This window comes from Aethalodelphis obliquidens, unplaced genomic scaffold (assembly GCF_003676395.1).
Source record: "Aethalodelphis obliquidens isolate GAN/ISIS:26980383/991018 unplaced genomic scaffold, ASM367639v1 scaffold7, whole genome shotgun sequence".
NCBI classification, from domain to species: Eukaryota; Metazoa; Chordata; class Mammalia; order Artiodactyla; family Delphinidae; genus Aethalodelphis; species Aethalodelphis obliquidens.
Window position 1 is genome coordinate 2,245,026 of NW_020837951.1, and position 12,223 is coordinate 2,257,248.

At 57.8% G+C, this 12,223-nt stretch overlaps 1 protein-coding gene across 1 annotated transcript in view; it reads right to left on the minus strand.

Annotated features, from left to right (window-relative positions):
- Positions 1-10,337, minus strand: part of SARDH (sarcosine dehydrogenase) — a 61,376-nt gene extending 51,039 nt beyond the window's left edge. The window contains exons 1-5 of the mRNA XM_027104322.1: positions 9,976-10,337; positions 8,667-8,845; positions 7,006-7,185; positions 6,178-6,301; positions 5,891-5,991 (exon numbers count right to left, since the gene is read on the minus strand). Coding sequence (XP_026960123.1) covers positions 5,891-5,991; positions 6,178-6,301; positions 7,006-7,185; positions 8,667-8,845; positions 9,976-10,306 — 915 coding nt within the window. The 5' untranslated portion in view covers positions 10,307-10,337. The remainder of the gene's footprint in view (positions 1-5,890; positions 5,992-6,177; positions 6,302-7,005; positions 7,186-8,666; positions 8,846-9,975) is intronic.
- Positions 10,338-12,223: the final 1,886 nt, after the last annotated feature.

A 12,223-nucleotide genomic window follows, 5' to 3' on the forward strand; every position in this document is an offset into this window, starting at 1 on the left:
TCTCAGGTTTACAAAATGAAGACTTACTATTGCTAAGATGACAGTACCCCCCAAACTGATCTACAGATTCAACACAGCTCCCACCAAAATCTCAGCTGGCTTCTTGGCAGGAGTTGACAAGCTGACCCTAAAATTCATATGGAAGTGCAAGGGACCCAGAATATTCAGAGCAATCTTAAGAGAAGAACAAACACGGAAGACTTACACTTCTGATTTCAAAACTTACTACAAGGTTAATATAATCAAGACAGAGTGGTCCAAACATAAGGATAGACATATATAGATCAACGGAATAGAACTGAGAGTCCAGAAATAAACCCTCACACTTATGGTCAATTGATTTTCCACAAGGATGCCAAGGCAATTCAATGGGGAAAAGGATACTCTTCAGCAAATGGTGCTGGAACACCTGAATCGCCTCCTGCAAGAGCACGAAGTTGGACCCCTTCCTCACGCCACACACAAAATTTAACTCCAAATGTGTTGGAGACCTAATTATAAGAGCTAAGACTATAAAATTCTTAGAAGAAAATACGGGAATAAAACTCTGTGGCCTGGTTTAGGAAATGCCTTCTTAAATATGATACCACAAGCACAAGGGACAAAAGAAAAAATTACATAGGTTGAAATTACTTCATCAAAATTAAGAACTTTTGTGCTGCCAATAATACCAACAAGAGAGTGAATAGACAACCCACAGAACGGGAGAAAATGTTCGCAAATCATATGCCTGATAAGGGACTTGTATCCAGAATACATGAGCTCTTATAGTTCAATTGAATGGCAATCCAATTAAAAATGAGCAAAGTATCTGAACAGAGGTTTCCCCAAAGAAGATATACGTATGGCCAACAGGCACATGAAAAGACACTCAACGTCATCACTCGTTAGGGAAATGCAACTCGAGCCACAAGATACCACTTCACACCCACTACGATGGCTAGAATCAAAAAGATAGACAATAAGAAATATTGCTGAGAATGTGGAGAAGTCAGAACCTTCACACACTGCTGATGAGAATGTAAAGCAGTGCAGCTTCCTTGGAAAACAGGCTGACGGTTCCTCAGAAAGTTCAACATAGAGTTACTCTATGACTCAGCAATTCCACTTCCACCCAAGAGAAAGGAAAACATACGTCCACACAAAAACTTGTACATGAATGTTCATAGCAGCATTATTCACAATAGCCAAAAAGCGAAAACAACCCACATGTCCATCAACAGACGAATGGATAAATAAACTGTGGCTTACAAGAGTATATTATTCAGCCATAAAAAGGAATGAAATTCTGCTACATGTACCACATGGATGAACCTTGACAGTGTCATGCAGAGTGAAAGAAGCCAGACACAGAGGCCACAAATGGTATGATTCCATTTCATTCAAAGTCCAAACCAGGAAAATCCGTAGAGACAGAAATTAGATTAGTGACTATCTAAGCTGAGGGTGGGGTGGGAAATGGGGGCTGATAATGTGTGTGGGGTTTTAAGGACTAAGATAATGTTAGATAGACAGACAGACAGGCAGACAGATAGACAGATAGACAGACAGACAGATAGACAGATAAATAGATAGACAGACAGACAGATAGATAGACAGATAGATAGACAGACAGACAGATAGACAGGCAGACAGATAGATAGACAGACAGACAGACAGATAGATAATGATAGAGATAGATAGATGATAGATAGACAGACAGACAGATAGGTAGACAGACAGATAGATAGACAGACAGACAGATAGATAGATAATGATAGAGATAGATAGATGATAGATAGACAGACAGATAGGTAGACAGACAGACAGATAGGTAGATAGACAGACAGATAGATAGACAGATAGATAGACAGAGAGATGATAGATAGATAGATACATGATAGAGATAGATAGATGATAGATAGATGATAGAGATAGATGACAGAGATAGATAGATGATAGAGTTAGATAGATAGATTGATTGATTGATAGAGATAGACAGATAGATAGATGATAGATGACAGATAGATAGACAGATGGATAGATAGATAGGAATAAAGAATTAGTCACAGCTACATAGGAAACTGAACAACCAAAAAAAAAACTATTAATAACTCCAGGAAACACGAAAAGTTGGACACTATTTGCTCAGGAGTTAACAATGTTCTCATTGTCATTATACTGCAAATACTACTGATTTAACCAATAAATGAATGGATAAACAAAACCAAAGCATTTTAGAAAGTGAGCAGAGTGGGAAGAGGCCCACCCCCACAGGGGTCCTCAGCACTGGGGGAACTGCTTCCTCTCAACCCTGCTCTCCGGTGCCCTTGCCCTGGAGGTGGACACATCTGATGTGACCCCTCCACTCCACCTTCGAGGACACGCAGAGACCAAAAGGGATAACCTGGCAGATGCCCCTCCCTGCTCCTCCAGTCTCCTAGTGGCCTGGCTCCCCTGCAGAGCTGGACTAAGCATGTCTGCACTGATTGCAAGAAGGCCCCCGGGAAGCTCTCAGTAACCGAGCACTTCAGGAATAATAATAGTGAGAGGTTACCTCTGCTGTCACTACCACTCTAAAAACAAAACCAACAGAATGCCAGAGCTCCATAGAGCAGGAGAGCGGGGACACCTGCTGGCCAGGGAAGCCCCTGGCTTTCGTCCAGCAGGATCAGGGTCCCCATCTCCCTGCCTTGCAAGGCCCCAGCTGCCCCAGAGTGGCCAGCACAGGCTCAGCTCAGCCCCAAGGCATCCACAGGGTACCCTCACTGCTTCCTCCCTCCGGAAGCCCACCCTATAGGTGTAACACCAATTCCACTGGTGTCTCTGCCTCCTAATCTCAGCCCGTTCCTTCCATCTGCTTCTCCCGGCCCCATCTCCATCCAAATCTTGTCAGCTGCTTCCTCCAGGAAGCCCGCCCGATGGCGCCAGCCTTCCCTGCTCTCTTCCTCTGAAGCACCAGCTGGCTGGACCATCCCATGCCCTTAGTCACGGTCGGTCATCGTGGCCCTCACCTAATGAGCCCCTGCTATGTGCCAGGCACTGCGCTCAGCCCTTCAGCCCATCACTTGGTTCCTCCCTCAGCACCGCCCTAAGAGGTAGCTACCATTTTTACCCATTTGGCAGAGAAGGAAACTGAGGCTCAGGTGGCACCTTGACTCACCTGGCTGGGTAATGGGGGAGTTGGGATGCAGAGCCTGAGCACGGGCCCTCTCCCATTGCTCTGTGCCCCAACAGAGCAGTTTCTGCAAAAGTGGGTCGAGGATAGCGGGGATGCGAGATCATGAGGGAGCATCTGGGCCACCACGTTTGACAGACGCAGAGGCCAGGCCCAGAGAGGAAAGGGACAAGGTCACAGAGGAGCTGGGGGCAGCATTCGGCTAGGACCCAGGACGGGGACGGCTTCTCAGAACTGGGGTCCCTAGGGCAGCACAGCCCTCTGGCCACCCATAAAGAAAGATAAAGGGCATGTGGTCCAGGTGGCAAAGCCCTGAGCCCTCACTGGCCAGCCCGGGGCCAACACCACGAGGCCCAGATCTGGGCAGTTAGTGTCCTGCTGCAGGACTGTCAACCCAGGGAGCGACCCGAGCAGCGGAAGACAGGCCCAAGTGTCAGGGGCCTCCCAGCATGAGCCGCAGAGCCCTGACTGCAGGAGCTGCCGTGGCCTAAAGGAGCTTGTTTTCTGACCCACCATGGCATCAGACCACGTGGGAGGTCAGGGTCAGAGGCCTGCCCTTCTCCCAGATTCAGGCTGCCCAGGTGTGGCCTCAGGAGAGGCTGGCCTCCCAGACTCCCCACGTGGAGGGGAGCATGGGGAACTTGGCCCCCAGCCCCAAATCTCCTCTTTTCTCCTACAGAAGTCTCATAGATTCTGGGGCTGGTGGCCCTTTCCTGGAGCGCAGCCTGGGGTTCCCAGGACACACAGGTTGCTGGGTGAGGGCAGTGTTTGTGAGTTACATGAATAACCCCAGCCTGGCTCTGACCTTAAAATTCAGGGTGCGGGTCCCTGGGCCCAGAGTGGGCCCTGCTTCTCCCTGAAAGCCGCCTCAAAGCTGGGCATCCTGCGCACCAGGACACGGAGAGACTGAGGCCCCAGTCCTGGGCTCTGTAGGACACAGCCCTGCTCTGCCCCCAGCCTGTCCAGCCCCCGAGAGCCCACTGCAGCCTGAGGGCGACCCCTGGCGGCCGCGGGGGATATTTCCCACAGAACCAGGGCCAGGGACTCTTTGCACCAACAGCTGCAGTGATGCCTCTTTCCCCAGAGCCCCACCCGGAGGGCACACAGCAGCCCTGGGGAGGACTGTGTGCTGGATTGTATTAAACTCTTCCACGAACGGGGGAACCTTGTGTGTGTGTGTGGGGGGGACAAGAGCGGCGGAGACTCCGGCCCCGCGGCAGCTTCCCTCACCCCTCCACCACTGGGTCCACCCAGCGGCCAGCCTGGTGACCAGAGGGAAGCCAGGCTTGTCCAGGGCAGCGGTGAGGCCCCCAGGCCCCTCTTTGCTGGAGCCTGACCCTAAACAAGGCCAGTCTGGTCTCTCACGCTCTCCCCACACCCACACCCTCAGGCCCGCTTCCCTGAACTGCCTGCAGCGCCCCGGCCGCCAGGCTCTGCGTCCTCCCCTTCTCCCCCTCGTTCTTTCTCTGCCACCCTTCAGATGCCTCAGAAGACCCTTCAGACATGGCCTCCGCCAGGGCACCTCCCTGGTCCACAGGCTGGGAGTCCCTATAGCCCCTGTGCTTGCCCCCCTGGGAGCCCCTGTCAGCCTGTTTTAAAATAAATAATACCTTTACTTGTTTGTACCCTTCCCCCAGCTCACCTGGGCGAGAACTAGGTTCTTATCTCTGTTATAGTCCCAGTTTCTACATGAGGGCTTGGAGCACAGAGCTTATCCAGTGAATGTTTGATGCAGAGAGGGGTGGGGAGGGAGGGTTAGATGGACTAATAAACGGAGGGATGATGGAGGAATGGGTGAAGGGAGAGATGAATGGGTAGAGGGGGTGATGGCTGGATGGATACATGAGAGAAAGGACGGACAGATGAATGGATGGATAAATAGATGAATCAATGGATGGATGAAGGGCTAGAGGGAGGGAGGGATCGGAGGAGGGATGAATGGATGCAGGGATGGCCAGAGGAACAGAGGGAAGGAAATGAGTGGAGGGATAATGGATGGAGGGAGGGATGGGGAAGAGGCTGGAGGGAAAGAGGAGTGGTCAGTGACAAGGCAACAGGAAGCCACCCGCCACCAGCACAGGAGAGGGGAGATAGAAGGGGAGCAGAGGGGAGGTAGAAAGGGAGGAGAGGGGAGGTAGAAAGGGAGGAGAGGGGAGGTAGAAAGGGAGGAGAGGGGAGGTAGAAATGGAGGAGAGGGGAGATAGAAAGGGAGGAGAGGGGAGATAGAAAGGGAGGAGAGGGGAGATAGAAAGGGAGGAGAGGGGAGATAGAAAGGGAGGAGAGGAGAGAGGGCAGGGGGCACACAGCTCCCCTCTCCCCCACCGCCTCCTCTGGCAGAGGTGTCTCCAGGGCTCCCTGGGAGGTTCTGAGGGCCAGGGATCAATGTCCTCTGAGACTGGCACCCAGGGCACATTTGGGAGCATGCGAACATTCAGAGGTTCCCAGAAACACCTGGGGCACAGAACATGGCAAAAGCCAGACTGGCCGCACCATGCAGGATGGGCTTGGGCATCAATGAGAAGCCATGCTCCGAAGGCGAAGGGGGTCGGGACCCTCGGGTGATGCCTGTGCTACTTCATTTCATTCTCAGGCCACCCAAAACCTCCAGTCATGAGGAGTCCCATTTCACAGATGAGGCCACTGACGCTCAGGGCAATGAAGGAACCTACAAGTGTTGGGCTTCACAGCCAGGTCCGTGCACCACCCACTTGGTGCCTGGGGCCGTCTACTCACCTGGATCCCTTCAATGCGCTCGGTGACGACGTAGGCATGGTGCATGGCCACCAGCGGGACCTTGACGCCAGCCATCCGGCCCACGGCGCCTGCCCACACTCCTGCAGGCAGAGCACAGACAGCTCTGCTGGCACCTGGCGGGGGCCAGCCAGCTGGGCGCCTCTGCAGGCCTGTCTGCCATGGCAGTGACTCCCCAGGTCACGCCTGGGCCCCCACCCCTAAGAAAGGCCAGGTTTAGGGAGCAGCCGGGGTGGCCACTTGGGAGCCCAGAAGAAACGTGTTCCCACCTGCACAATTGACCACGCAGGGCGTCTGGATGGAGCCGTGCTCTGTCTCCACAGCCTCGACCCGCCGCACCCCAAAATCATCCGTCCGCACACTGATGCCGGTCACCGGGCAGTTCTCGATGACCTGAGAGCGAGAAGAGCTGCTTCCAAAGCCATGTGGGCGCTCTGAGCACTGACCACCTACCCTCTCCTACCTCCAGCCCAGGCGGTACCCGGGACACCTGCTTCTGCTCAGGCAGGCTTCATGTGACCCCACTGGGGAAATGGGGTGACCACAGGGTGGAAACTAACTCCACGTGTTCCTTGACTTGAAGAACTCGTCCCCCCAGACAGAGGCTTTTTTTGAGAAAAAGAAAAGAGAAGGAGGGCTCATTTGACTGACAGGTGCTTGCGGTAAAAGGTCACATACAGTGCAGTTTGTCTCCATTTGACTTACATATACATCTTCATAGAAAAGTACTTGCAGTAAAACTACAATGTCAACATTGGTTACCTCTGGGTGATCCTCATTTCTCCTGTCTTGCTTATTTGTCTTTTCTAATCTTTCCTACAACTATGTGTGTATTCGAGACAAAAGAAGATAAAATTTACAAGAAGAGATTTGGGGCGGGTTCACTCTTCCAGCAGGGCCAGACCTCGGGGAAGGGAGGAGAGCTGACCTGGGGGACAAACCTGAGGCCGGCCGGCCTCTGCAGGATCGGATTAGAGGCTCAGGTCCTATGTGGAGCAGAGAGAACGGCACGTGTTCTCTTGCCTTCTGGTCTTGGGGTTCTTAGGCAGGAGGGGTGGGCTGGGAGCAGGGGACCCAGGGCCGTAAGGCCATTGTACCTGTGCTCCGCGGGCAGTGGCGGCCCTGGTGAGGGCGGTACAGGTGCCGGCGGGGTCCATGGTGCCATCATGAGGCACGTACAGGGTCCCGTAGAGGTCATCCACATTCATCAGCGGATACAGTGCCTTGGTCTCTGCCGGGCTCAGCACGTGGGACTCCACACCATAGGCCTTGCCCAACTGGGAGACCCAGAGGAAAGTACTTGAGCCCTCGGGGAGCAGACCCCCTTGGCCACTCTCCTCCCCATCTGGGCCTCCAAGGGTCAGTTCAGACCCTGTGTCCCCCAGGAACCCTTAGCTGGCCACCGTGCCCCAGCGGCCCCCGTCCCTCGGGCCAGCTCCGAGGAAGAGTAAGGAGCCCGGGTAGTGCTCGGAAGCAGGCTCTGGGGCCCTCCCGCCTCCCCCATCCAGCTCTAACATGAGCCATGCGACGTGGGGCAAGTTGCTAACGTCACCTGGGGGAACGGGGGTGATAATGGTTTATGGGGTTGACACCTTTAAAGAGCTTAGACCAGTCCCTGGCACATAAGGATTTACTGTATAACATAAATAAAAATAATCCCCGTAGGTCTGATAGTCTGAGTTTCAACCAGGTTTGATGGTCAGACCAGCTCCCCAGACGAGAGACCGCTGCAGTCCTCGGTCCCAGGCCCCGGACTGTGTGACAGACCACACCCCCGGCTCATTTGATTGGCCCAAGGGCAGCCAATCAAATGCCCCCAGGCATCCATCCATCGGGACAGGCTCCGCCCAACTAGAGATGAGCTGAGCCAATCAGGTTCTCTCTCCGAGCAGTGGGAATGAAAAGCTGCAGAGACCTCACTCAGGACTTGAGCTGAAAGGTTGCCTGGGCACCTTTGGAGCCTCCATCGCAGCTGATGAGTGAGCAAGGCGGCGGGGGGGGGGGGGGGGGGGGGGGGGGGGGGGGGAGTAGGCAGAATGAGGCCGCCTCCTAACCCCAGAGACCCAGCCCGTTCTAATGAAGCCAGGTGCCGCTGCTTCCGCCTGGGCAGAGGCACTCGGCATCCCTGTGACAATGTACCTCTGCTACCCACACAGGCATCTCTGCTCGCTGGGCCCTGAGCCGCTCTTCAGTTGGTGCTCAATAAGGAATGAACTGCTGGAGGAGCCAGTCTCAGCCACGCCCTGGAATTTGGGGTCCGGGCCTGGCTGCCCTGGGTGAAAAATCAACTCTCCACCCCAGCAGAGGGCCTTCCACAGCGGAAGGCTTTCTCTGCCGTCTCGCCCACAATGGCGTTCCCTCAGCCCCGGCAGCGGTGCCGGGAGAAGGGTGGTCCTTCCTCCTGGGGACTGCAGTTTCTCATCATGCATCCTGACTCCTGTGAGCACCGTGCCTGCCGATGACTCCCGGTTATCGGGCCTCTCCTGCCCTGAGGCTCGGCAAACGGTGCTGCGCAACGCAACGGTCCCATTTTAAAGGCGAGGATGCCGAGGCTCGGAGGCAACGCCGCTTGGCCCAGGTGGCCCGACCAGCAAGGCCAGCACCAGGGCTTGAACCCAGATCTGTCGGGGCTCCTTCCCTGTGCTACGCTGCCCCACCCACCACCGGCAGGGGGGCACACACCAACACGAGCCGCTCACTCGCCCGGGCGGGAGTGCACCCAGGACATGAGTCCCCGCCCTGGCAGGGGTGCACCCACCGACATGAGCCTCTTGTACTCATCCAGACGCTGCCGGTTGGACGCGATGAACAGGCCCCCGTTCTGGATCCAGCCCGTGTGCAGACCCGTCTCCTCCCCCAGGTCGCGGCTCACCACGCGCCTCGTGTGGGCCAGAAGCTCCACCTCCACGTCGCTAGGCCGCAGCTGCCACAGCAGGCCTGGCGGGGGAGGGGCGGGGCGCCGTCAGCCCCAGCGCTGCAGTGCGGCACCCCCGCTCCTCCCAGCAGGCCCGGGCTCCTGAAGACCAGGCCGTGGGCAGGGAGCGTCTCTGCAGGCCGTGGAGAGCCCCGAGCGGCTGATGAGCCGGAAGTGACGGGGTCAAAGCTGAGTTCCAGGACGTCGCCCTTGGGCAGCTCAGAGCGCGACGATACCCAAGGCTGCCATTTATGGAGCACCTCCTGTGTACTGAGCCTATCACTGGGTGACAGAGCAGTCCTGGGAGGCAGGCGTGACTATTTTATAGTGAAATTAAGGTGGTACCAAACGGCTCTGTGCCCAGGATCACAGGACGGGTGATGATGGGGCGGGACCCCAACCCAGGACTGACTGAGGTCCAAAGGCAGCCCCTTCACCAGCAAAGCTGCTCCCTTCCGAGCAGAGTTTGGGGAGCGGGGGGCCAGGGGAGAGGTAGCAGTGGGGGAGAGGCTGTGTGGGCCCAGCCGAGACAGGACGGTGGGTAGGCAGGGGCAGTGGCGTGCAGGGCCGGCTGTGTCAGCTCTCAAGACACGTGATGCCTGAACCTCTTCTCAGCTCCACATCCAGCGACATCAGGCTCACATTGGCCAAAGTGGGAGTGTTTTCCCCACAGAGCCTGGCAAACTCAACACAGGGTTAAGGCAAAAGGTTGGCTGCCCTGGGGACGTGTGCACAGTAGGTGCTTTTACTATATGCCCACTGGCTAGCTGGCTGAGAACCATGGTGCCCACGGAGGACACCCCCTGATGGCCCCTTCCCCGTCCATCCTCTGCACCCCGTGGACGGCGCTCACCCCGGGTAGCTCCGTCCAGGGAAGGGGCTTCTGCTCTTTGAATGCACAGCTGCCTGGGCTCCCAGCTCTGGTCTCTGCTCTGCCCTCCAGGATCCCCCAGTCAGTGTCTGCTCCCTCCTCCCCTCCGCAGCTCTTCAGAGACTCAGGGGGCACGCAGGCTCACCCTCAGAAGGACCCCGCGTCTTTTCCCCATGTCCTCCCCTCCCTCAGCTGCCTCTAACAGGCCTCCGGCTGCCAACCCAGAGCTGGCCCCTGGCTGAGTCCCATCCCTCCCGCCCCCACGTGCACCCAGGCCCCTACCTGCCGTGTGCCAGGTGGTCCCGGAGGTCAGCCGCTCCCGTTCCAGTAGCACCGCCCCGCTCACGCCCAGCTTGGCCAGGTGGTAGAGGGTCTGGCAGCCCAAGCTGCCCCCGCCGATGACCACCACATTGGCTGTGCTGGGCAGGGGCCGGCTTGGGCCCTGGGCGCCTGCCCGGGGGTCCCGGGCCTCTTTCAGGGTCTGCTGGTAGGGCACACTCTTCTCAGGGCTGGGCCGGGCCCCGCTGCTCAGGAGTCGCAGCCCCAGGCCCTGGGCAGGGCTCCGGCGAGGACAGGTGGCGGCCACACGCAGGGCTCGGCTCAGCAAGGCCATGGGGACTCGGCTCGAGCACCGCAGGGAGCTGGGGAGGGAATCGGGGCTGCCTGGGGCACAGAGGCTCTGTGCAAGTGAGCCCCGGGCCCCGCGCTGTCACCCTCCGGCCGTCCTCCTGCCGCCCACCCACGTCACGTGTGCACCCGTGCATTTGTCCACATGTACTGAGGGCCTCGTACGCTACAGGCTCTGGCTGGGCCCAGGGGAGACCACGGTGGGGGCAGAAGGGGGGGCAGTGTGCGTGGCGGGGCAGGGCTGCAGGGCCACAGGGTGGGTGGCGGGGAGCCTGGGGCAGGGACACCCAACCCTCCAGCCTGTACCCAGCACGCCCTCCGGGGCAACTCCCGTCTCAGCCCCGGACAGAAGTTATTTCTGCCACGTTGACTCCACAGCCCTTTGGGACCCGAGGCAGAAGGTGAGCAACGCAGCGGCGTCCAAGGCCCCGGCTCCCTCGGGCCATCTCGAATCCAGGTAGGGACTCGGAGGATGGGCAGCCAGCCTCCCTCCTCCTCAGTGACCTCCCAGTAGCCTGCAGGGCTCACCTTGCATCCCTCCCCGGTCAGAAGAGCCTCATAATTCTAAGAAGAAAACTGTGACGGGGACCGACCTTCTAAGGAGACAGGATGCAGCAGATGTGTCTCCCGGAGGCGAGGAACACAGGGGAAAGGACGCCTCAGAGAGGCTCCTGGGCCCACTCGTGGGATCAGCAGGAAAAGTAAGAGAGGTTTGGCTGTGGTCGAGGGACTGAGGTGGGTCCCGCACCTATGTTCATAGCCATGATTGATATCAATTAGCCAGTTAATTAAGACCACTTCCATTTCCAAGCATGTGTCACATGGCAAGCCGGGAACACGCGTTCTCTCTGCTCGGAAGTCAAGATGACTGTTGTCCCCATTTCACGGAGGGGGGAGACTGAGGCCCAAGGAGGCCCGCCAAGGTGACCAAGGTCACAGGGCCGCCGTGTGGCCAAGCCTGCTGGCTGTCCTGCCCCCTCCCAAACTCCCAGTCCGCAGACATCTCGGGGCCTGGTCTGGGGGAGGAGAGGCTGGGGGGGGACCCACTGCCACACCCTTTCTCGCCCACTGCACCCCCTCCGCTCCCCCGCAGGCACCCGGGCTCTCAGGTTGGTCAGGGCTGCCCTGCCCTCACCACAGAGACCCCCCCCCCAGGGGGTAGGGGCAGAGGAGGGAGCAGGCAGCGGTGATTTGAGGGGCTTCGGGGTGGGGGGTTGGAGGCTGGGGCCGGGCACCCCAGTCCCTCCATCAGCTCTGCCCCGCTTCAGGCGCCCTGGGCACGGGGAGGTGCAGCCCGGCTCGTGTCTGCACTTACCTTTCGTCCTTGGATTTCCTTAACCTTCCAGGAGGCGCCAACAGTGAGGACCTACTGTCGGAAACTCAGCGTCACGTGGGTGCCCAGGAAGCCTTTCCAAGGCCAGGCATCTGCCCACCCCCTGCCCCGCCCCCTCCTCCTGGCCTCCGACCCAGACTCCTTCTTCCCTCCCCCTGTGCCAACGCGGGGGCTGCCACGTGCTGCCACGTGCCCCTTCCCGGCGCATGGCCAGTCCCGTTCTCCCACCCAGGCTGGGGGTAGAGGGGGCACGGCCCCAGCAGGGGCAGCCCAGTGCCCTCCCGCCAGGGCAGCTGCTTCCACATTGATCTGCACTTCTGCCCCCTCCAACTCTCTCCCACCCGAGTCCGCAGCCTGACCATTCATTGCCAGGGTTCGGGGTCAGACAGACCGGGTTGGCCTCGTGCTGTTAAGCGGGGCGGCCCAGAGAAGCCCTCCCCGCAGGCGGTAGGATGACGGGCCCGGGGGTGGAGGGATGGAGGGAAGGTCCAGGCACAGGCCTCAGCAGGAGAAGAAGGGCTGGGAGGGTGCCCAGGCCCCCTGGCCTCCCCCAGAGTGTCCCATGGTCGT